The following is a 23,676-nucleotide window of genomic DNA, read 5'->3' on the forward strand; positions in this document are numbered from 1 at the left end:
CTGTTGTGATGATTTGAGTTGCTTGAGGTACACAGAAAGGAAGACCTGTGATTCTTTGGCAAGCTTGAGTCCACCACATAAATTCCTTTTGAAGGCATGGAATGAGTGGTATAATTGCTTCCAAGCTGTGGCTGTGTTGAGACCATAAGTTTTTTAGGTACCACTGAAGTTTCCTCATATGCAGATTTGCACATGGGATTAGTAGGATGCAAGATGCCATGAATCCCAGAGCCTGCAGGACTTTCCTTGCAGTTAGCCTGGTGTAAGTTGCCATTTTTCTGAAGTATTGAGACAGTTGCCCTTGCTTGTCTGGCGTGAGGTAGGCCATCTGGGTGGTTGTATCCAAGCTGGCACCCAGGAAAATTATTTGTTGAGAGGGTATTAGTTTTGATTTCTTTTTGTTGACTGTGTATCCCAGGTAGTTCAACAGTTTTATTACAAACGCCAGGTGTTGCAGTAGTATGCCCTTGCTGTCCGCTTGGATCAGGCAGTCATCCAGATATGGGTAGATTTGTATCCCTTGTAGTCTGCAGAAGGTGATTACTGATGCCAGGCATTTCGTAAACACTCTGGGCGCAGTAGATAAGCCAAAGGGCAATGCAGAGAATTGGTAATGGGTTGAACCTGCAAGAAATCTGAGGTATCTTCTGCAATCTTGTCTGATAGGGACATGCAGGTATGCCTCCTTGAGGTCCAATGTTACCAGCCAAGACTCCTTGCCCAGCATGGGAAGAAGCTGCTGTAATGTGAGCATCTTGAATTTTGGCACCTGTAGATATGTGTTTAGGATGGATAGGTCTAAGATAGGTCTCCAATCTTTGTCTTTCCTTGGTACCAGGAATAGTCTGGAATAAAACCCTTGACCTTGTTCTCTTGCAGGCACCTCTTGAATTGCTTTTATTGTCCATGAGAGCTGAAATTTGTTTTTGTGCCTCTGCCCTTTGACTGTGTGGCAGGTTTGGCATGCCTCTCATTTTTGGAAGGGTGTGAAAGTGGAACCTGTAGCCTCTGTGTATAATGTCCAGAATCCATTTGTCTTTTGTAACAATATGCCAGTTTTTTGAGAATAATGTCAGTTTTCCGCACAAAGGTGCTGCCATTAAAGCTTTGCTTGGCAGGTGTAGGAGGAAGTCATTGTGTCTGTTTTCTAAAAGACTGTGATCTATCTTCTCCACTGTCTGGTTCTGAAAGATCCTTGAGATTGCCCTCTACCCCTTGGACGCCTGTATCAGCCCCTTTGAGATCTGTCCGTGGCTGGAAAGGACCAATTTTTTGAAGACCAGTTTCTGCTGAAACGTGGAGGCTGTACCTGCAGGAAATCTTTCACTGTTTGCATTGATTTCGCTTTTTCCTCCATTTTCTTTAGCACCTCCTCAGCTTTAACACCAAACAATACATCTTTTTGAAGAGGTGCATCTAATAATTAAGCTTTGACATGATTTGGAAGGTTTGCTCTGAGCCAAGCATGCCTACGTATAACAGACCCCGCAACAGCAGCTCTACATGAGGCCTCTAAAACATCAAAACCACACTGCAAGATACGTTTACCCACTTGCTCTGCACCATGCAACAAATCCTGCAACTCATCTGGTTGTTCTGGTTGTGTCATCTTGCTTTTCAGCTGAGATATCAAAAACTGTTGATACTTTAACATATGGAACTGACACAGTTTAATGCCCTCATGGTTAAAGTGGCCGAGGTGTACACCTTTTTCCACCACCTTTCTAAAGCTCTGGAATCTCTCTCTGAAATTAATGGGTTTTTAGCAGTAGAGGCCTTAATTCCCTTGGGACCCTGTGAAATTGTTTCTGGGTCAGCAGTATGGCTTTTATATAGGAACTGGTGAGAATCAGGAACCCGGTAATACCAGTCTGGTTTAACAGGAGCTGGAGGCAAAGAATCTGGATTAAGGCTGGCTTCTGTGTACACATCATCCAATATATCTAAAACAGGAGGGATAGCCAGAGGCCTATGCTGGGGGAGCAGAAGAAATTCTCTGAGCCTTTTCTTGGAATCTGACTAATCTTGGCCTTCCCAGTGAAAGTGTTCCCTCAATGTATGCAGGGTTTCCCCAAAAGAGAAGTCCTCAGGGGGGAGACAGAGGGAATAGACTCCTCTGCATCAGAGTCTTCGAATGGAGAATAGGCATAATCCTAGTCCTCAGATAGTTCTGAGGTAATAGAACCTTGATCTGAGGAAGGGTAGTCTTCCTCTAATCTGGGTCTTTTATCAGAGGGGGGGTTGAGAACCCTTGATAAGAGTAATCAAATCCTCAGCCATTTTAAGCATCTGTTTTTTAGGCATGGTGCCTTGAGAGGGGGGTCTGAGGAACCTGTTTTTTGGTTTTCATGGCTGCTTTAGATTTAGTGAAGGCTTTAATAGAGAAGGAGGAAGGCCTGAAGACCCCTTGAGAAATGGCAGGCCTGTCTAAATTCTGAGTTTCCCCGCCAGAAGTGGCGTCGGTATCTGTAGTAGGAATGGGGGCCGAGGAGCCTGCGACCTCAGGTACTGAAGACACCGGTAATGCATTATCATCGGCACTCAGGGGCTGCGTAGGCGCCTCGCTGAGTACCGGAGAACCGATATTAGGCCTTAGCGTGGTTTCAGTCAGAGGTGCGGACCTCGTATGTCGGTCCTTATCTTTGCGTTTTTTGCTCAAAACTGGACTCGGAATATCAGACGACATAATATAATTACATTTTTGCCAAAAAAGTGAAGGGCGAACTCCGCCCGACGCTTAATAGTGCGCTTGTTGAATCTAGCACAAAAATGGCAGGCCGAGACGTCATGGTCTGGGCCTAAGCAAGGTATACAGAAAGAGTGGAAATCCTTATGTGGTATTTGCTTCCCACATGAAATGCAATTATTAACTTTGTCTGACATCGGTCTGAGGCAAGAAAAGTTTCCCCAACAGGGTACTTAGCTTTTAAGAAGACTTCAGCTGAAATACTTTCGTAAATCTCAGGAGCTGGCCGACCGGCACTTGCGAACTGCTTCTGCTTCGGGCACCGCGCGGCAAGAAAGACTGGAGAAAATGGCGTTGGCTGCCTCTTTTATAACCCTGCCGCACTGACGTCAGGGAAGAAGCGATGACAACCGACGCCGGACCTAGACTTTGGAATTCGGCCGACCGAGGACCCGCCTGACGGCAGGATAACCCATCTGTTATGACTGCAGCTGTATGCACAATGAACATCTGTAAAAAGGGGAAGAATCCAAGTATTGCATGGAGAGGCTACAAAAAATCATTTGACAGTATCCCACATGCATGGAGTGCTTAATAATGTACAAGATAAACCATACACTGAATCGATTACATTACAGCAACCATGAAACAGTGGCAAACCACTTTGCAGTTAAGCCATGACAAGGGACAAATCATTCCCAGGATAAAAATTCAAGCACTTAACCCATTAAGTTGTCTACTTAAATTAGGTCATGGCTACAATTTGGCTCCCTGAAAACAACAGTATGTAAAGACTGCTCATCTTTTTGTAAATTATTTGAAAGTGTATAGTTCATCAGATGAGGAACTGAAAGCACAAATGCAAGTGTTCAAATCTTTTTCAGATGACATAGGAATGACATTTGGTCTTGATAAACGTCCAAAAGCAACCTTTAAAGCAGGAAAGCGGCAGCACCAAGAATCAGTGTGGGACAGGAATGTGATACAAAAGAACTTAAGCAAGAGGGAGTGTATAAGTATTTGGGAATTGATGAAGGATCAACAATAAAACTAACAAATGTGAGTAAAACTTAAGGAATATTTTAGAAGACTAAAATGAATACTGAAAACAGTATGGACAGCTAGGACCATGTGTCTAGTAAACCAATTTGCTCTTCCTCTCCTAACTTAGTTTTGGAGAGACTGACTGGCCCGACAGGCCCCAAAAGTTAGTTATTGGATAGGTTAGATAGGAAAATGAGAATGCCTCACCATTATTAAATAGATTCACAAAATCAGTGCATACCAAGATTAAATATTCCCAGTTCTGAATGAGGTTCATCATGGGACTGTATATGTATCTTCTGACCTCACAAGACCCAAAAGTAGTGAAAGCTTTGAAACTTCAGAATAAGTCTAAGATTACTTCACTATTTAGTTTAACAGAAGCATATTGGCATCAAAACAGGAATGGAAATCAAACTAAAAGTAGATCAAAATCAGGCAATTGAATGTGCCAAAAAACAAAAGAAAGAATATACGGTGAAGGATCAGATGAGAAGGCAAGAAATGTGGAAAAAGCATAAAAATAGTTGCAAGTATAAAAAACTCTTGGAACCACCTCATGGTGATCAGGATTGAATGCAGGAATGGGTAAGGAAAGGCGAACTTAAACCAAAAGACGAAAGGTTAATACTGGTGGCCCAAGATAGTAGACAACGTACACGTTGGTTTACAAAGTCTATTGAACATGTGGGAAAAACAGACAAATGTAGGTTTTGTAAAAACAGAATTGGAAGCAGTCACACATCTTGTTGCTGGTTGTGACATACTAATAATGGCTGGAGGACTGTATACTGAAAGGCATAATAATGTGGCAAGACTGTTGTTTTGCGGATTGTGTGAACGTTATAATATTGAGGTAGTTGAAAAACACTGGAAACATGAGCCACAAAGCATCATAGAAAATGATGAAGTTTATATCCTATGGGATTCATCCATTACCAACAGTTCAAAAATTAGAAAACCAAATATGGTAGTCCATGAAAAGAAGCAAAAGTAGCATTGATCACTGAAATTGCTATATCCAGTGACTACAGTGTCTTATGTATAGAGAGACTGTCATAAAATACTAGGATTTGCAGGCAGAAATGAGGGCAATGTGGAAGAAGGATAGCCAGACAGTTCCAGTAGTAGTAGGAGCAAAAGGTCTTATAAAAAGAATTTACGGTCATATTTTGATATGTTACCATATACATGTAATTCCATACAAATTGCAGGAGGTGTTATTACTGGACACATTGCAGGTGCTGCGAAGAGCACTTCTGGCGAATATCAAAGTTTGACAATACTAACGTCATGAACTTTAACTGTACTTTGACTTAGGAATGGGGTCCATTCCCATCATGGTATTAGAAACCCAAAAGACTTGGAGAAATTAAACAGGAGGAGAAAAAAGTACAGTTTTGTACCTACCATAAATGTAGATGTTCGAAGATCCACATTGCTGCAGTCCTTACTTATGGGTAGTCCGCTGTCCTCGGTCGTCTGGATACCAGTATTAGGCTGACGCCTAGATCTGACATCAGAGCGTCAGGGTATAAAGGCGCATGACCGATGTCATATCCTCAGTCTTTTCTTGCCCCAGATGTCAGAAGGCCAAACCAGAAAGGCCACAGCCAAAAACAGAATACCTCCCAAAAACATGCCCAACAACAACCATCACCTAAAGCATAGCACTAAGTCAAACTACAGAGGGAAGGAGGGAGGGTAATTGAGACTGCAGCAATGTGGATCTTGAACATCTACATTTATGGTAGGTACAAAACTGTACTATGTTCTTCATCTCACATTGCTGCAGTCCTTACTTATGGGTAGAATCCCAAAGCAACGGGAAAGGGAGGATGGTAAAAATCATAAAGCATTAGGGGCCGCTAAAATGCCCTGTAAAATTGCAGTGGCAAATCCAGCCCTAGACTTAGAATAAAGAGGAAGGTGGTAATGTTTAGAAAAGGTATGCACTGAACTCCAAGTGGCTGCCTCCAAAATGTCTTTTGTAGCTACCCCCCCTTATAAAGGCCGTAGAAGTAGCAGTAGCTCTAGTGGAAGGAGGCCTGATTCCAGCAGGAATCTCCTTACCATGATGGGAATAACAGAAAGAAATACAAAACCCAATCCATTTAGAAATAGTTTGTTTCGAAACAGGTTTACCCTGTGAACCCAAAGCAAAAGAAACAAACAATTGCTGAGACTGTCTGAACTCCTTGGTTCTGCTCAAATAATAACGCAACTGCCTGTGAATATCCAAAGTATGCAAAATTTTCTCCCCTTTATTTTGGGGGTTTGCATAAAAAGTAGGCAAATGAATAGTTTGATTTAAGGCCACACTAGAAACCACTTTAGGCATAAAGGAAGGATTAGAAGATACCCTATCCTTATGAAAAATCAGGAAAGGCTCCACTGCCATGAGGGCCTGTAATTCAGAAACCCTTCTTGCAGAGGTAATGGCCAACAAAAAAGCAGTTTTCCATGATAAATACTTTAACTCAGCAGTAGCTGCAGGCTCAAAAGGTTGTAGAGTAAGTTTTTCCAACACAAAATTGAGATCCCAAGCAGGAGTAGGAGCTCGGGGTCTTATATTCTTTGCCCCTCTAAGAAATTGCTTAAACCAAGGATGAGAGAATAAGGAGGGTCACAATCATAGTGAGCAGAAATGGCTGCAGCATGGACCTTTATTGAGGAGAAAGACAAACCCTTGTCCAATAATTCAGTAAGATATTGAAGAGCAACACTTAAATCAGGTTTGGAGACATCAAAGTCCTTTCCTTTGCTCCAAATAAAAATCTCCTCCATTTATCAGCGTAAACTTTCCTGGTACTAGGCCTCCTGGCCTCCAAAATAACATTCAAAACTTGTTGTGGAAGCTGAGACCCTCCAGAGTCTAAAACAGAATATGCCAGGCTGTTAGATGCAGAGACTGAATCTTGACATTGAGGAAGTGACTGTCCTCTTGTGACAAAGGTGCAGAATCAAAGGCAGAGGCCACGGAGGTTCTCGTACTAAACTCCTCAGTAGTGGGTACCAGTGTTGTCGAGGCCAATCCGTGCTATCAAAATCATGGTTGGCTTGTCTTGTCTGGCCTTCAAAAGTACCTTGGGAAGAAGAGGCAGAGGTGGAAAGGCATATACATGCAGATTGTTCCAACTGAAAGATAGAGCGTCCACCTTCCAAGCTGTGTGATGAAACATTTTTGTGCAAAACTTTGGCAACTGGTAATTTAGTGGAGAAGCGAACAGATCTATGTCTGGAGTTCCCCATAACACTGTCAACTGTTGAAATACATGAGGATCCAATTTCCACTCGTGAGGATCCACTATTTGTCTGCTCAATACATCTGCTAAGGAGTTCTGTGCTCCTGGTAGAAACCTTGCCTGAAGATTGAGGTGTAGATTGAGAGCAGTTTCCCACAGAATCATCGCTTGCCTGCAAAGAGGGTAAAAATGGGTTCCCCTGCTTGTTGATGTACCACATGACAGTAGTGTTGTCTGTTTGAATCAACACCTGCCCTGGACGAAGTAAATCTTTGAAAGCCATCAATGCAAACTGGACTGCTAACATTTCCTTCAAGTTGATATGCAAATGTTGGAGTTTGACAGGCCACGTGTTTTGCACCCATTTTCCATTGAGGTGTGCTCCCCAAGCCTTGTCCGAGGCATCTGTCGTTAGAATCTGGTCACAGAGAGTCCCTTGTTTAGGTGACATTCCTGAGCCCACCACAAAACTCCTTCTGAATGCAAGGTATTGTCTGAATGACAGTGTCTAGATCTTGGCAGTGCTGTGTCCACACATTTTTGAGATACCATTGAAGCTTCCTCATATGCAATTTGGCATTGGGAAGCACCAGAATACAAGATGCCATGAACCCCAAGGCTTGAAGGACTGTCCTTGCAGTCAGCCTGGACCGTAGAGACATTTGCTGGAAATAAAGAGAAAGGCTTCTTTGTTTGTCCGGGGTCAAAAAAGCCATCTGGGAAGCTGTATTCAGTCTCACACCCAGAAAGCACATGTCCTGAGAGGGTACTAGACTGGACTTTGTTTCGTTCCCAGAATACCCTAGGCATCTTAACACTGCCATCACATACTGTAGATGATGAAGAAGTTCGTCCTTTTCTTGTGCAATAATCAGACAGTCGTCCAAATAAGGATAAATCTGTATTCCTCTTAGTCTGAAAAATGCTATCACTGGAGCCAGAACCTTTGTGAACACTCTGGGCAGTAGGTAAGCCAAAGGGCAATGCAGAGAACTGATAATGTAAATTTCCAGCCCGAAACCGAGGTACCTCCTGCAACTGGGCCTGATAGGAACATGAAGGTAAGCCTCTTTGAGATCCAGAGTAACCATCCAGTGATCTTTTCCCAACAGAGGTAAAAGCTGTTGTAAAGTCAGCATCTTGAACTTTGGAATGTCCAGGTAAGTGTTGAGGATAGATAAATCCAAAATTGGTCTCCACATGTTTCCTTTCTTTGGAACTAGAAACAGGCGAGAATAAAATCCTAGGCCCACTTCTGACAGAGGAACTGGCTGTATAGCTCCTATTTGAAGAAGTAAAGAAATTTGTCTGTGAGCCTCTATCCTTGCGAGGAGGACGTCTGGCATGCCTTTGAAAGGAGGCATGTTATGGAAATAGAACTTGTAACCTCGGTTTATAATGTCCAATACCCATTTGTCCTGGGTGACTAAATGCCAATTTTGCTTGAAAAGAGCCAACTTTCCTCCCAAAGGAGCTGCCAGGCAAGAGGAATCTGGCAGCTGAAAATGCAGGTCATTGGGCCTGTTAAGGACTGGCCCCTGCCCTCACCAGCAGATTGAGCAGGCGAACTCCATTGTCTCGGCCTGAAGGTACTCTGAGCTCTGCCCCTACCACGCCTAGATCTACCCCTAGACTGAGAATCAGAAGAAGGGCACGTCCACCCCTTAGTAGGCCAATTTCTACTAAACTTTGGAGGTTGTACCTGCAAAAATCTTTAACAGTCTGCATAGACTTAGCCTTGTCTTCCATTTTCTTTAAGACTGACTCCACAGGAGGACCAAACAAAACTTCAGACTGCAAAGGGGCATCCAGAATTCTAGACTTAACATGCTCAGACAAATTCTGATCCTTAAGCCAGGCGTGCCTACGAATAACTGAACCAGTGGCAGCCACCCTAGAAGAAGCCTGTAAAGCATCAAAACCACATTGCAAAGAGTGCTTACCCACCTGTTCAGAAACATGCACTAAATCCTGCAATTCTTTACACTCTATGCCCTCTGCCAAAGCATCCACTTTAGATCTTAGCTGAGAAAGGAGGAAATTCTGATACTTCAACATATGAAACTGGCAGTTCAAAGCTCTCATTGCTAAAGTAGAAGAGGTATACACCTTCTTACCCCATCTATCCAAAGCTCTAGCTTCCTTATCCAGAGGAACCGGATTCTTAACAACAGAGGCTCTAACACCCTTAGGCCCCTGACTAATAGTTTCTGGGTCCGCCCTAGGACTCTTATACAGATATTTATGAGCCTCAGGCACCCTGTAATACCTGTCCGGTTTAACTGGGGCAGGAGGCACAGAATCTGGATTAAGGGAAGCTTCGAGAAAACATCTGAAACAACATCCAAAACCGGAGGTATAGCTAAGGGTCTATGCTGTGGTAAAACAAGAACTCCCTAAGCCTCTTCCGGGAATCAGAGTAATCCTGTCCCTCCCACTTAAAATGCTCCCTCATGGAATGGAGAGTTTCTGAAAATGAAAAATCCTCTGGAGGAGAAGCAGAAGGAGTGGAATCCTCTGCATCAGAATCAGAATAAGGAGGAAATCTTGAATGTCCTCAGTAGAAGACTCTGAATCATCTGAGGCCTGCTCCAAACTTTCCAACTCTGGCTCCATCCTGGGCCTCTTATCAGGAGGGGGCACAGAACCTCTAATTAAAGTAATCAAATCCTCTGCCATTTTAAGCATGTGCTTTTAGGCACAGACCCTGAAGAACCAGAACTGACACCAGAGGAAGGCAAAACAGACCTGCCCTTAGAAGGAGCCTTAGAAACAGTAGCAGAAGGCCTAACCACCTTAGGCATAGAAGGGAGAATAGTAACCTGAGAGGCCCCTTCAGCCTGGCCTGCCTCCTGAGAGGCCACATCTTGTAAAATCAAAGTTTCCCCCTGGGACTCAACAGAAACTTCAGCCGGATCCACCTGTTCAGCTGTAGCTTCTAAAGGTCCTGCCTAGGCTTTAAAGATTTGCCTTTGCGCTTCTTAGTAGAAGCAGGCGTCGGAACATCCGACGGCATATTATAATTACACCTCTTGCCAAAGACTAACCTAGCGCAATCTAACCTCCGTTTTATAGTGCGCTTATTAAACCTAGCACAAAACCGACACCCGACTAGCTCGTCCCAAACAAGGAATACAAAGCGAGTGGTAATCCCTATGCGGTATCTGTTTCCCACAAGAAATACAATTATTCACTTTTTCTGACATCCGTAAGTAACTGAGGCAAGAAAAACAAAAATATTCCCAACGGGTACTTAGCCCAACTTGGTATCGGTCTGAAACTCCAACGAAAAATTTCAGAACGGCACTTGCAACTCTGCTTCTGCATCGGACCATGCGGCAAAAAAGACTGAAGATATGACGTCGGTCATGCGCCTTTATACCCTGACGCCTGATGTCAGATCTCCATGACCGTTTGGTATTCGGGCCGACCGAGGACAGCGGACTACCCATAAGTAAGGACTGCAGCAATGTGAGATGAAGAACATGTGGAAGCATGTCAATATTCACCCAGAAGAGACTTGCATCAAGGCTGGTTAAGCAGCATGATGCACTAGAGCCTCTTCGTGTCCAAATCACCATCAGAAAGGTCCCTCACTATACTCTAGACTAGCCATAGAACTCCCTCTATGACACAAGAAAGTCACTATACCCATCTACAAGAACTACAGTCACAATATTAAACCCAGCGCCATTTTTATTGTGTGATCTAAACTATGCAACTATAGACTCAGAAAAAAGACCACCACTAGTGTACAAGTACAGAGATTCTAAGACTGTCAAACCCAAGAAAAACTAGTCCGAATACCCACAGGGGAAGTAACATCTTATTTCCTAAATGCTTTATCCTAACACACGAGTCCCCCTCCTGATATCTGTCTTTTATCTAGACAAAAGTTTTGATCTAGTAATTTAACACTAAAATAATATAGACCTTAGAAAGGGTTAGGTGAATCCAAGCACCAAATGGATTAACTGGCTAGGCTTAAAATGGCCTGCAAGTACTAACTTATGAACATATATGATTATAAACCCTTGAAAAAAATATTAAGAAGGTCTTTATACAAAGAACCTCTGAGATTATAAAGAATGCTCAAGTACACCGTATTTACTACTGAACAATGAAAAGTTAGTAGAATGAGAACTTCTTTGAGTGACTCTGCACTTGCCTACGACAGAAGAAAAAAGTAAAATTCAGACATACTTACAAATGCATTTACTCAAACAAGTGACAATGAGAAGTTGGCCAAAGCAAAATTTAGCCCTGGCAGCAATGTATTAATGTTCAGAGTTGACAAGCTTACTGTACATATCCAACTGAAAGGTCAGATGCTTTACAGAATACGAGTCAAGTTCAAAAACCAACATCAAGACAAGCTGGCTAGGAAAGTCTGCATAAAAAGTGATAAACTAATTTTCCCCATGGATATAAACATGATCGTCAGCTGAATGCACATATCTACTTTCATGCAGTCAAGCAGGCAACGGTTTGTTTTATTTAATGTACTTATTGTGTAGTTCACTTCTTTAGGATATTTGGAATAAAGTGATGAAAGTATTTATCTTCTCAAGGTGAGTCAAGACAGAAATAATATCCAACAGTTGTTCCATTTGAGACTGGAATTTAAATGATCTGAATAAGAGTGGGAGTTCAAACAGGCCCAAGAAACCAAACTTCGAATGAACAAGCACAAAAGAACTTCTAAGACAGTGAAGATCCTGATGAGAAAGAACTACCAACAGCTGCAACCTTACTAAAGGCAAATAATCAACACTGAGTAAGAGAGACGCAAAAAACAAAACAAAAAATAAAGAATGAATCATTACCACAACCACTCCAAAAAGATTCTCAGAACTTCAGAATGGAAAGAATGAGAAGACAGCACCATGCCAATGTTCAGAATTATCAGTCTGAAGCACTACGAACTGTTCAAGCAGCTAAACAATTCTGAATGGTTCTAGAAGGTCAGTTGTACAAAATAAAAAATTTTAAGGCAAACATTTCTAGTAGAGAGAAAAATACATGACCAAAGCACACCAGTACAAATGTGTACAACAGCCATGTGTCGCACATGAAGAAGGCATCACTGCCTTACTTTTACCAGGGTCTGAGCAACAACCGTCTCAGAGAAAGATCAGAAGTAGAGAGAGAACAGAGATTTGGAATGGCACTGAAAAAGTCAGATATGTGGACTGTTCATGGTGACTAAGTGAAAACTGCAATTAATGAAATGTCTGAATCACCAAAGGACCAGTTTGATTTTTTTTTTAAAGTTCACAAACTTGCTAAATGTAGAGTTAAAAAATTTAAAAATAACTGATGTACAACAATGCAAAATGCCTCAAATATATAACACAGGATATTATGTTTACAAAAATAGGGAGGGGTGTTAAATACTTGGACGCTCTCAAAACAGAAAAGCAGTCATGTGGAACAGCTCTTTCTAGAAGGCAGTTAGAAGTAAGCCACTGAGATTTTATTGTAAGTGCATCTAAACAGACTTTACGAATATTATACTACTCTCCTTAAAACTCTAAACACTGGTGATGAGAAAAATAACTTCTCTTTTTGCTTTTATAAGAATATTTTGAAATCAAGGGAATGAAAGGAAACCAAAAAGTAATTTGCCCCATGGTCCATTGGCAGCTTCATTATAGCTGATCTATTCTTTGGGGATCTGAGAATTGTTCTGTGATATCAATCCAAATCCAAATCCAAATCCCAATAAAAATGGGAGATGCCGACACCCATGAAATGATCTCCAATTTTTTGTCCACATGAGATAACAGTCTCAGGTTGCTTTCTCCAGGAAGACCTACTATTAAGTGGATACCTGTGGACAAGGCCGGGTTGCACAGCTGCATGTGCTTTAATTGTAAGACTTTCTTACATCTTGATTACAGTTGAGCAATTCTCTTACAGACACAGAACTCATGTCAAGGGTGAGGATGGGGGCCACCACTGGTCTTTGTTATGCTAATTAAATCCAAATCTGACTGGCTGTTTGAAATTCTGGAACTGCACCCAATTAAACAACACTCTGATCTTAAGGTGTCTAATGAAGTTGAACATACCTAGAATAAAGTTCCAAAAAAAATCTCCCTTTTCTGGAAAATGAAAGAACAAGGAAAAACGGGGGTAGGCATCCTATCACCTTGTAAGGATATAATGTTTTCAGTAGCTGTCCTTTTTGTTCTCACCACAAGTGTACTTAGATTCCTTTGGAACAAGAAGCCAGAAGGGGATAGACAAACTTGACCCTACAGCTCGATTCATGCATACCCTTAATCCAATAAAGGGCATATAGAAGGTAATAGGGAATCAGATAAACCTGTGAAGCAGGGATATACAAAGGGCCAGTTAGAAAAATTCCACTCCCTCTAACGAAACCAGTTTCTTGCTAGAAAACGTCTTGACTGATGACCCTTACAAGTACTAATAACCCTCTACCTAAAAACACTTGGTACACTGTAATAAACTAAACCAGTTCCCTTCAGTTTTGTTCCCTAAATCATAGATCAACAAAACTACATCAGGTAAAAAAAATAGCTGCACTAGCCAGGGACCTAACCTCAGGAATAACATTTTTAGGTAAAGCTGCCCCTTTAACCGCCCTTGCCATCTACTTATAACAGAAAAGAAATGCATTTAAAAGACAAATATTTTGTACATTTGCAGTACTCAAAACATTAAAACAATTTTCAGTCAGAATCCTCTGATCCAGAATTCTGCAGTTAAACCGCTCATTTTGATCTTGGTGGTAATCTGCACACGAGTAAGAAACATTTGTGCAGAGGGTTTCCCTGATAGAGCTCAGGGAAACTAACCAACCACACTCGTGCTGCATGGGAGTAGGTGGGGCAGTCGCTCTGACAGTAATCCTTTGCACAACCTACCTAAAGGTGTTATTAGGCAACATAAGGGGTGGGATTTATGAGGCAGGAGAACAGTAATCAGCAGTATGATGCTGCCACCAATACCTGAATCTGCTCGCCAGCCCCAACCATGGGTCACAGCTGGCCCAGGGAAGTCTAATCTGGTTAAGCAGACCTAGTGGATGAGAAGAACCTAGCTCATAGCCTTAATCATATATGCTGCCTGCAAGACCAAAGCTAATCAGAGTTCCAAATCTTAAAATCAGCATAATTAGCCAAAGTTCCCTCAAGTCTTGCAAACTCCAAAGGAATGCAGTTCTCACATATTTCTGTCACTCTAAGACAAACGTAAGGCGTATGACAAGTGCATGAATTACAGTTGCAATTACCAACTGCAGTGATATACAGAAGAGAAAAACAAGAGCTTTACAAATAAGATTCTGTGGAATAAGTGTTTTTTTTTGCTTTGGTTACTTAAAAAAAAAATTATTCAAAACTTCTCAAAGAAGCAGCATGTAAATGACAACCTTCAGTATTTCTTGGTGCTTCAAAGCAGTGGCAGAGATGTAAAGTACTGCTAATCTACCCAACAGCTATTAATCCAGTTCCAACCAGTAACACTATATGTATTCATTTATGGGCAGTACTGCCCTTCAGACAGGATAAACAGCCAAGTAAAAGTGACCAAGTATAACAAAACAATCAGGTCTGATTTCAACACTGAAAGCAATGTGTCTTTATAGCCTCTTCAATACTGGCAAACGAACTCTATCAAAATAACATGAAAAAAAATTAGAAAGTAGTATCAGACACATGCATGTTTTGCTGTATCTCTCAGTTCAGATAATCTGTGAGCCTAGCTATAAACTAACTCCAGAAAAGGTTACAGTGAAAGCCTGTATTGCAACCCTTATGCAAGTCTTACTTGGGGTTCTCTTGCAAGGTGCACAATCCTGCACATCACCTCACAAAAAGTAACCTATTCTACACATGTGACCATTTTTCTAACCTCAATTTCCCTTATTCACCGACATGTATTTAATCAAAAGTGCTGCAGATCTCTGGTTCAGTTGCAAAACAAACACTTTCCCTCCAGTCCATCCTCAATATTACTTGTATTGACAATGAAGATGCTTAGACTTAACAGTTTGCCTTTCTTCACTCTTCTTCTTCTTTCAGCTTTTCCCGGTTAGGGGTCACCACAGCGGATCACCTTCTGCTCATGATTGGCAGTGAGTTTTATAGTGACGAGTTGCCAGCCCGGCGCCCAACCTTCCACAGAAGGCACACACACGCACTCACACCTCGGGCCAATTTAGTGTGTCCAATCCACCTACAGCATGTCTTTGGGATGTGGGAGGAAACCAGAGGAAACCCACGCGACCACGGGGAGGACATGCAGAAGGCACCCCAGCCGAGGATCGAACCGGAGAACCTCTTGCTGTGAGGCAGCCTTTCTTCACTATGAATTCAATTTACCATTATCCCTGGTGTCTGGTCCAGCCACAACTAGCTGAACTCCACATTAATCTTCAAAACTTGTCACCTACTACTATAACATTTCATATCTATTCCTACCCATTACCTGCCCTTCTCAGCTCTCCAACGGCCTTTTGGATATAGATTGCATTAACCCACTAGACAATCTCTGACTCTCAAAGAATCCTAAATCACAAATTGAAGTACTGCACTGTGTGGCACAGATGCCTCTGCGACTGTGCTTCACGGCTCTTATAGGTAACATGGCAGAGGCCTTCTAAGAACTAAAGATGACACTGATAATACTAAGGAAGGCTCTCACCAGCATGCATAAAACATTTCAACACAAGACCTGCACTGGTTTGTTGTTTAGCCTGCTGGAAAAAAAAATGCTTGAAATACAGCTACAGTCATGAGTAGAAGCATGCAACTTATGACTTCCTGCTACAGTGGATTCACCTTTAGCATGCAGACCAGATCTCAAGTTAATTTCAATCCTGTGCAAGCCAGTCTCACATACACAAAGGGGCAATGATTTTATCCACCTTGCAGTCCTATCCACATCATACGCTGCAAAGAACTGAAAAAAACTGCAATGTATTAAGGCATTTGTACCTTAAATCTCATTACACAAACTTATGAGCAGACAGTTGCATTTTTTTGTACTGTGCTTTTTAAGTACTTTTGAACAAAAACAGCAAGCACATTAGCACATTTCTCCTACATTCAGGACAAAAAAAAAATCTTTCTACTGCTGCAGACACTAGTGAGTAGCAAAACAAGTCACCTGAAGAGTCAACAGCTGTTGGAATGGAGTGCTAGTTTAGACACCTCAGGAAGAGAGCAAAAACCTGGAATTAGCTACTTTCTTTGACTGCAGCTGTAAAATTGCTCTAAACGGCTTGTAATAGGCTCTGAGAGAACTGTATATGATGGTCATTCAGGAATAAAATAGAAGCACTCCTACTACTAAGGTGTGCAAGATACCTGTGACTCGCACAGGTTTTCCCTACTCTGTTAGGGTGCAGTGATAATCACTTCTTATGCCTACTGTGAATAACAAAGGGGAACTGAAATGAATTTTGGGACAATGAGAAAACACTAAAAACAAGATCACATTAGCATGGCAGGTCCTTTTATCAGCCATTTTGTGGAGAAATATTACAATTTTATAAGAAGCACCTACAGTTATTTTAATGCAACAAAATAGCTCGGGGAACAAAGATACAATAAAACACATACAATAAAACGCTATTTAACTATATTATTAACTCAGATTACATTCTCTCGGGGAAAAGGCAAATATTTAATCACCACTTTCATTCAGAAGCTTCTTCTGCAAAAATTACTTTTTCTTATGCATTCACAAAACAGTTTTTTGTTAAATTCATAAAATGGTAGTCATGTATACTGAGGCACAATAGGTATGCAACTTTTAGGTTATTACAGGTTTAACATGGCTGATCTTTTTAAGCCAACTTTGCATGCATTGACCATATGTGACCAGACTGAGTACTTACACTGGAAACTTGGGGAGAAGAGTGGAAGTGGAAACTGGCCAATAATGGCAAGAAGGTCAACAAAGTGAGTAACCTCAAATTTACCCTCAGCTTAGTACACATATCCCTCATGGATAGGGGCAACAAGTAAATAGCCCAACATACCAGTGTTCTGACTGCCTCTAGGTTATTTGTACACAAAATATAAGTGTTAAACTACCATGGAAATGCAACACTTGGCTTTCTTATGATCACAGATCAATAGTCTACTAGGTACCTATGAACCTACGAGTAAATGCATCGCTAAAAATCTATACAAGTCATACTCCTCCCACAAAAAAGCAAAAGGTGGTGGCTACTGACACTAGTCTAAGTGAGAGAGACTGACCTCACACTTTCCAGACAAATTAAAATAGAAATTAGAACCCAAAGCACTGCCAAAAGCAACACTACCATGAATAATGTTGCCCAGTCACTGCCAGACATACATTTTCCAAAGGCCTAATTTCTTCTACCAAGTCATGTCTGGAAGTTGCAAAATACAGTTCTGGTATATAGAAGCGCTACTGTGAAATTTACAGGATTCTGCCAACTGTTCCATAAAATACTTCAACTCGTGAACCTTCTACTTCTAATTTCATTGCATTACATTCTACACATTACTCAAGTCACTGAGAGAGACATTTTACCCCAAACTCTGATGTACAAATGCATCTAAACTACAATCATTCTTCACTCTTCTGGTCTGTAGCAAATGTTCTTAAAGCATAAGCCAGTCTCTGGCTACTCTGTTGGCTATCAGAATATGCCAGCCTCCAACATATCCTTAAATCTTCATGACCCAACTGCCCTCAGTGGGAAGCTCTAAAGCAGAAACTTACTTTTTTCATGCTATCAATGCACATCTTATTAAATACTGCATCCTATATGACCTACTAAATATTTTTATTTTTTTTTTATTTTACATTTGCTTACTTGGAAAGTCCAGCTGAGCATCTGCCTATTTTCAGTGGAGGCCCGGGGAGATGAGCTCCAAATAATACATTAAAAGATCAAAACAAAATCATAGTTCATACATAACTGCAAAAGGTTGTAGCTACATATTATATTACATTAAGAGGACAACAAGGTGGTATTACAGTTACGTTGGCAAGGTTACATTATAATATAAACAAGACAGTAAGGTGGTATTACAGTTAATAGTGTTGGCAAGGTATTGTGTGCCACTGTATTAGAAGGATTTGTTAGTCTTTGTTATTAAGGAGTTGGAGTTAGGTTAATATTGGATTTTGAGAGAGAAAGAGATGAGAGAACACAAGCGAGTACACAATTGGGTAAAGGGTTATCCTGGGAGTATATAGGTGCAGAGCAAAGAGTTTACTAGGTGATTTTTTAGGAGATATTTGAATGGTTTTGAGGAGGGGGAGGAGATTACGGTAGCCAGTAGGGTGTTCCATATTTTGGAAGTGTAGTTTGAGAATAGGTCATGCTGATTTTAATGGAAATGCACTAAGGTGCACTAAAAGCACAGTTACGTTTCACTTGCCTACTAGCAGTAACATGTTTCTTAAAATGCCCTAACATTTTATAACAGATTTACTAATATGCTAGACGGGCTTAATGATTGCAGACTCCTACATACTCCAAAAGCTAGTACAGTGGTCTCCGATTTAGATATTTTACTTCTGACAAACTTGCCTTTTTCCTCTAATACCACAGCAGCACTCCGTCTTGATTCACCATCATATACTAGGCTATCGGCCCTATGGCCTATACAAGCCTAGCCAAACAATTCCCCGGATATTTCTTCCCACAATATTTACTTCCCTGGACCCCCATCTAGCAGGACATGTTCATTTATACCTCCAAAATGACACTGATGTTGTGGGCAACTGCAAGTTCCAACATGTGATTTGTTGTAACAAGATTCTTGACAATCATTAAGTCTTGAGCTTGACCACCAAACATTTGAGCCTATAATCCTACAAAGCCCTGCCATCTATGAAAGGTTCACAGGTACTTCCTAGGTTATTGGTCTGTGAAGATCTTAAGAAACCTAACTATATGTTCCAGTGGCCGTTTTTAGCCCTTATATTTTGTCTACAAATAATTCAGGGATGGGCAAAATAATATGTTGGGACATTTACATATACAAGGTATACCCTCTGACAGCTGTGTTGTTCCTACATCATGATGAAATGCTCACGTGTACATCACTGTCACCAGAGATGGGCCACAACATGGTATTGACAACTATCCTTCCCCACTCAGATGGAGGTATGCAGCACTCTGGCAGCATTATACCTTACATCGGTCACCTCCATGACAAACGGATAAGGCTCCGACTAAGACCAGAACAAAACAGGTTGGACTAGAGGCCTAGGATGAGAGGATGGGGAGAGGAATGATGAGGTAAGTGTTGTTTTCTCCTCTGTTGGGGGAAGGGGTGAAAGGATAGCATGTTGATGACAATGGCTAGTGAAGATGTAGTTATACTGCACCCAGTGTTCAGCTTTATAAATTATGCCCCAATAATGACCCTACACCTAACATACAATGTCATCAAGCACTAAATGCACACTTCTATTCCTAACTCTGCTACATCCCCAGTTTCTAACATTCACTAGTCTCCACAAGTGAAACGTCTTGTAGTAGCCATCAACAAGAAAGTCAACTAGGAACAGGACAGTAAGCTTGGATCACCATCAGTACAATCAGACATCTGGTCCCAGCACAAACAGGATCAGCTATTTACACTTTTTCCATCAGTCTGTTACAGTCTCAAATTATACATTTGCTTTTAAAAATTGTGACAATCATCTCTGAAGATAAAACTATTTTAACTGCAGTTAGAAGGGATATTACTGTAAGGTTTCTTATTTATTTTAAGATCTTCTATTCACTCCAAAGAGCTAATTTAATTCTATGTCCCCAGACTATAGATGAAAAGGGTCCTTGGACCAGGCATAAAACATTTGTTAAAAATGTGGCCAAGTAAAAACAAATACAGCTGTGGACAATCCTAAGGTCCACAAACCTCATACCGTTTATTACATATAAACATGGACTCTGCGACAAGAACATTGTTCAGTCGATGCACATACAGGCAACAGAGGAATAAGTGTATATGCACACACAGATCTGCAAGGTCTTGGAAATAAATCCGTTATCAGAAAAGGAAGCCACAACTATTTGCTGCAACTGACGGACACTGCTGCTTTAGCATTCTTAAAGCTCTGCAAACATACTACACTCAAGGAAACAAATCTGAAATTCTTACCAGAAAGATCAGTTGTCCGAGATCACCCATTGGTCTGAGGTACATGACATCATACTGATCACAACGATGTGGAATGATCACCTGAGAACCCATGCGGCCTAGGACAATTTGAGAGTAAAAAAAACAGGCATTAAGAGGGACAGCTCATTACATGCAACAACCAATCCCCAAGGAAACACCTCTTACCAAGTCTGTTAACAACATATCGTCCAAGAAACCCAGTGGCCCCAAACACAGTTGCGACCACCCCACTGACTGAAGATCGACCTCCCTTGCCATGGGGAAGGACAGCATTATGAATGTTTTGCCTGTGAATTAAAACAGATGCTGCTGCAGGAACTACTCGAAAGCTGGTGCCTAAGGAATAAAAACAAAAAAGCTACAGTAAAAATGTTAAAAGACAAATAATGTTACAAAAACATTCTATAATCCCTAATTAACAAAAGCTCCCAAGCTACAACAAAAACGTTTAAAAAGGAAACAGTTCTTGCATTGTGCAGCTAAGACTTCATTTCACTCATCCTTTAAAACATAAAAAGAAAACTACATCGCAAACTGTACAAGATGTGCAGAAAGGCATTCATGAAGCTAGTGTTTTCAAATTTTTTTATAATCATTAACACTGTAGCGTAGTACATCTTTAGCAAAAGAAATAAGATTATGCATCAAACACAACCCATCATTAACATTTAAACTTAAAACAGACAGCGCTTGCTTTCAGGTTTCCACCAAACCTTTCTGTCATCAGTGCTTTGCAGTAGCACTCGCTCTTCTGGACAAATTCTTCTTGATGTCTTCTGCCTTATACTAGCAATATTGCTTTTGATGTCAGGTGACAACCATTACTCCTAATGAACTCAAGTTCCATACTCACCAAAATAGACCGACAGTACAAATGGATTTCCATTTTGCTACTTCGCAGAAATCTCCAAGCAGTAAAATGGGAAGCTCTGGTTAACCATGTCAGTAGATAATTTTAAAAAGTACAGTTTTGTACCTACCATAAATGTAGATGTCCGATAGGTATGCAACTGCAGTCCTGACATATGGGTTGTCCTGCCTCAGGCAGCCCTTCGGTCGGCCGGATTCCAAAGTCTGGGTCCGGCGGCAGCTGATGTCGCCCTTTCCCTGACGTCAGAGCGCCTGGGGTATAAAAGCATCAGCCGACGCCATCTTCTTCAGTGTTTCTTGCCCCAGATGCCAGGTGCCCTCTAAGGAAGGCTAAATTTTGAAAATAGAGAAAAAATTCCAGACAAGTACAACAACATAAAAACAAATACACCATAAAAGATTACCCCAGGTAGCTAAAATGAGGGGTAGAAACCCAAAAGAATACCACAGAGGGGTAGGTGGGAGGGAAAACCCAACTGCAGTTGCATACCTATTGGACATCTACATTTATGGTAGGTACAAAACTGTACTATGTCCTTCAAGGATGCAACTGCAGTCCTGACATATGGGTTGAATACCATAGCCAACCTGGGGGTGGTAGGCACTAAGACAAAGATGGTGTAGCTAAAATGCCCTGCAGGACTGCAGAAGCAAACCCTGCTCTTGATCTGGAATATAAAGGCAGGTTGTAATGTTTGGAAAATGTATGCACGGAGCTCCATGTAGCAGCTTCTAAAATGTCCTTTGTTGCCACTCCTCTTAAGAAGGCTGTGGAGGTGGCTGTAGCTCTGGTGGAATGTGGCCTGATGTCAGCTGGCACAGTTTTTCCATGAAAAGAGTAGCAGAATCGAATGCAATTTCCAATCCATTTAGAAATTGTCTGTTTGGAAATTGCTTTTCCCTGCAATCCAGCAGCGCAAGCTACAAAAAGCTGGTCAGATTTTCTGAAAGACTTTGTTCTGTCCAGGTAGTAGCGCAACTGTCTGTGTATGTCCAAGGTGTGCAGAAGTCTCTCTCCTTTATTTTGAGGATTGGGAAAGAAGGTAGGCAGGTGAATAGCTTGATTCAGGGACACCCTAGGATACCACCTTTGGCATGAATGACGGGATTGGTTCTCAAAGAAACTCTGTCCTGATGAAAAATGAGAAATGGTTGTATTGCCATAAGGGCCTGTAGCTCAGAGACTCTTCTTGCTGAGATTACTGCCAGAAGGAAAGCTGTCTTCCAAGACTGAAATTTCAACTCTGAAGATGCTGCTGGTTCAAAGGGAGGAAGAGTTAATTTTTCAGGCATGAAGTTGAGGTCCCATGCAGGCACTGGTGGTTTCCTTGGAGGGTTGACGTTCTTTATACCTCTTAGAAACCGTCTTAGCAATGGGTGAGAAAATACAGGCGGATCAGTGTTATATTTGACAGATATTGCTGAAGCAAGTATTTTTATGGAAGAATATGAAAGGCCATTGTGGAGCATTTCAGCCAAATATTCTAGGATCTGTGGAATGCTCATTACTGATGGGTCTTGACCCTTTTTGCTGTTCCAGATAAGAAATCTCTTCCATTTTGCTGAGTATGTTTTTCTAGTGGAAGGTCTGCGCACCTCCAGGATGATATCTTTTACCCTTTTGGAAAGAGCATCCTGAGGAATAGTCATGGAATCTTCCAAGCTGTCAGCTTCAATGTTTTCAAGCTGGGGTGTAGTGTCCTGTAATTGTGCTGTGTCAGAAGAAGTGGCCTTTGAGGAAGGAGCCACGGATTGGTGTGTCAAGCTCCATAGCAGTGGGTACCAGTGTTGTCTTGGCCAGTCTGGAGCTATCAGAATGACTTTCAGTTGCTCTGTCTTGATCTTTAGCAACACCTTGGTCATCAAAGGAAGAGGTGGGAAGGCATATAGTGTTAGAGAGTTCCAACTGAAGGAGAGAGCGTCCACCTTCCATGCTTGAGGGTGGTATGTCCTTGAGCAAAACTTTTTCAGATGGTGATTGGGGTGGGAGACAAAAAGATCTATGTCCGGCCTTCCCCATGCTTGAGTTATTTGTAAGAAAATGTCTGGATGCAACATCCATTCGTGTGGATCCATGATGTTTCTGCTTAGGCTGTCCGCCAGAACATTGTCCTTCCCTGGTACAAACTGGGATTGTAGCTCTACTTTCAAGTGTAGGGAAATATCCCAGAGATTCATTGCCAGTCTGCAAAGAGGGTAGGAATGGGTACCTCCTTGCTTGTTTATGTACCACATAACTGTGGTATTCTCTGTCTTTATTAGTAGATGGCACTGATGCATGAACTTTTCGAAGGCCTTGATTGCATGCATCACTGCCAGCATTTCTTTTTGGTTGATGTGCAGGTGCTTTTCTTTTTGTGTCCATTGTCCTTGAATGCATCTGCCCTCCATGTGCGCCCCCCATCCATGGTCTGAGGCGTCTGTTATGGTTTGACTTGTATGAGGCTTGCTGAAAGGCAGACCTTTGTTTATCTGGCTTGCTTGAGCCCACCACAGGAAGTCCTTTTGAAGGCATGGAATGAAGGGGATCAATGCTTCCAGGCTGTGGCTGTGTTGAGACCATAGACTTTTTAGATACCATTGTAGTTTCCTCATATGCAGCCTTGCGTGTGGAATCAGAAGAATGCAAGATGCCATGAAACCCACGGCCTGCAGGATTTTCCTTGCAGTCATCTGG

General features: G+C 41.6%; 1 protein-coding gene across 1 annotated transcript in view; it reads right to left on the bottom strand.

The window, feature by feature from the left end:
* The window catches only part of NDUFA9 (NADH:ubiquinone oxidoreductase subunit A9), a gene marked incomplete in the record, with an annotated part of 561,760 nt that overhangs the window by 453,999 nt on the left and 84,085 nt on the right, over nt 1–23,676 (bottom strand). Inside the window, 2 exon segments of the mRNA XM_044087558.1 lie at nt 20,109–20,206; nt 20,295–20,465. Of these exon segments, the coding sequence (XP_043943493.1) occupies nt 20,109–20,206; nt 20,295–20,465 (269 nt within the window).

Source organism: Protopterus annectens, chromosome 11.part0, assembly GCF_019279795.1.
Source record: "Protopterus annectens isolate FY-2018-M chromosome 11.part0, PAN1.0, whole genome shotgun sequence".
Taxonomy (NCBI): domain Eukaryota; kingdom Metazoa; phylum Chordata; order Ceratodontiformes; family Protopteridae; genus Protopterus; species Protopterus annectens.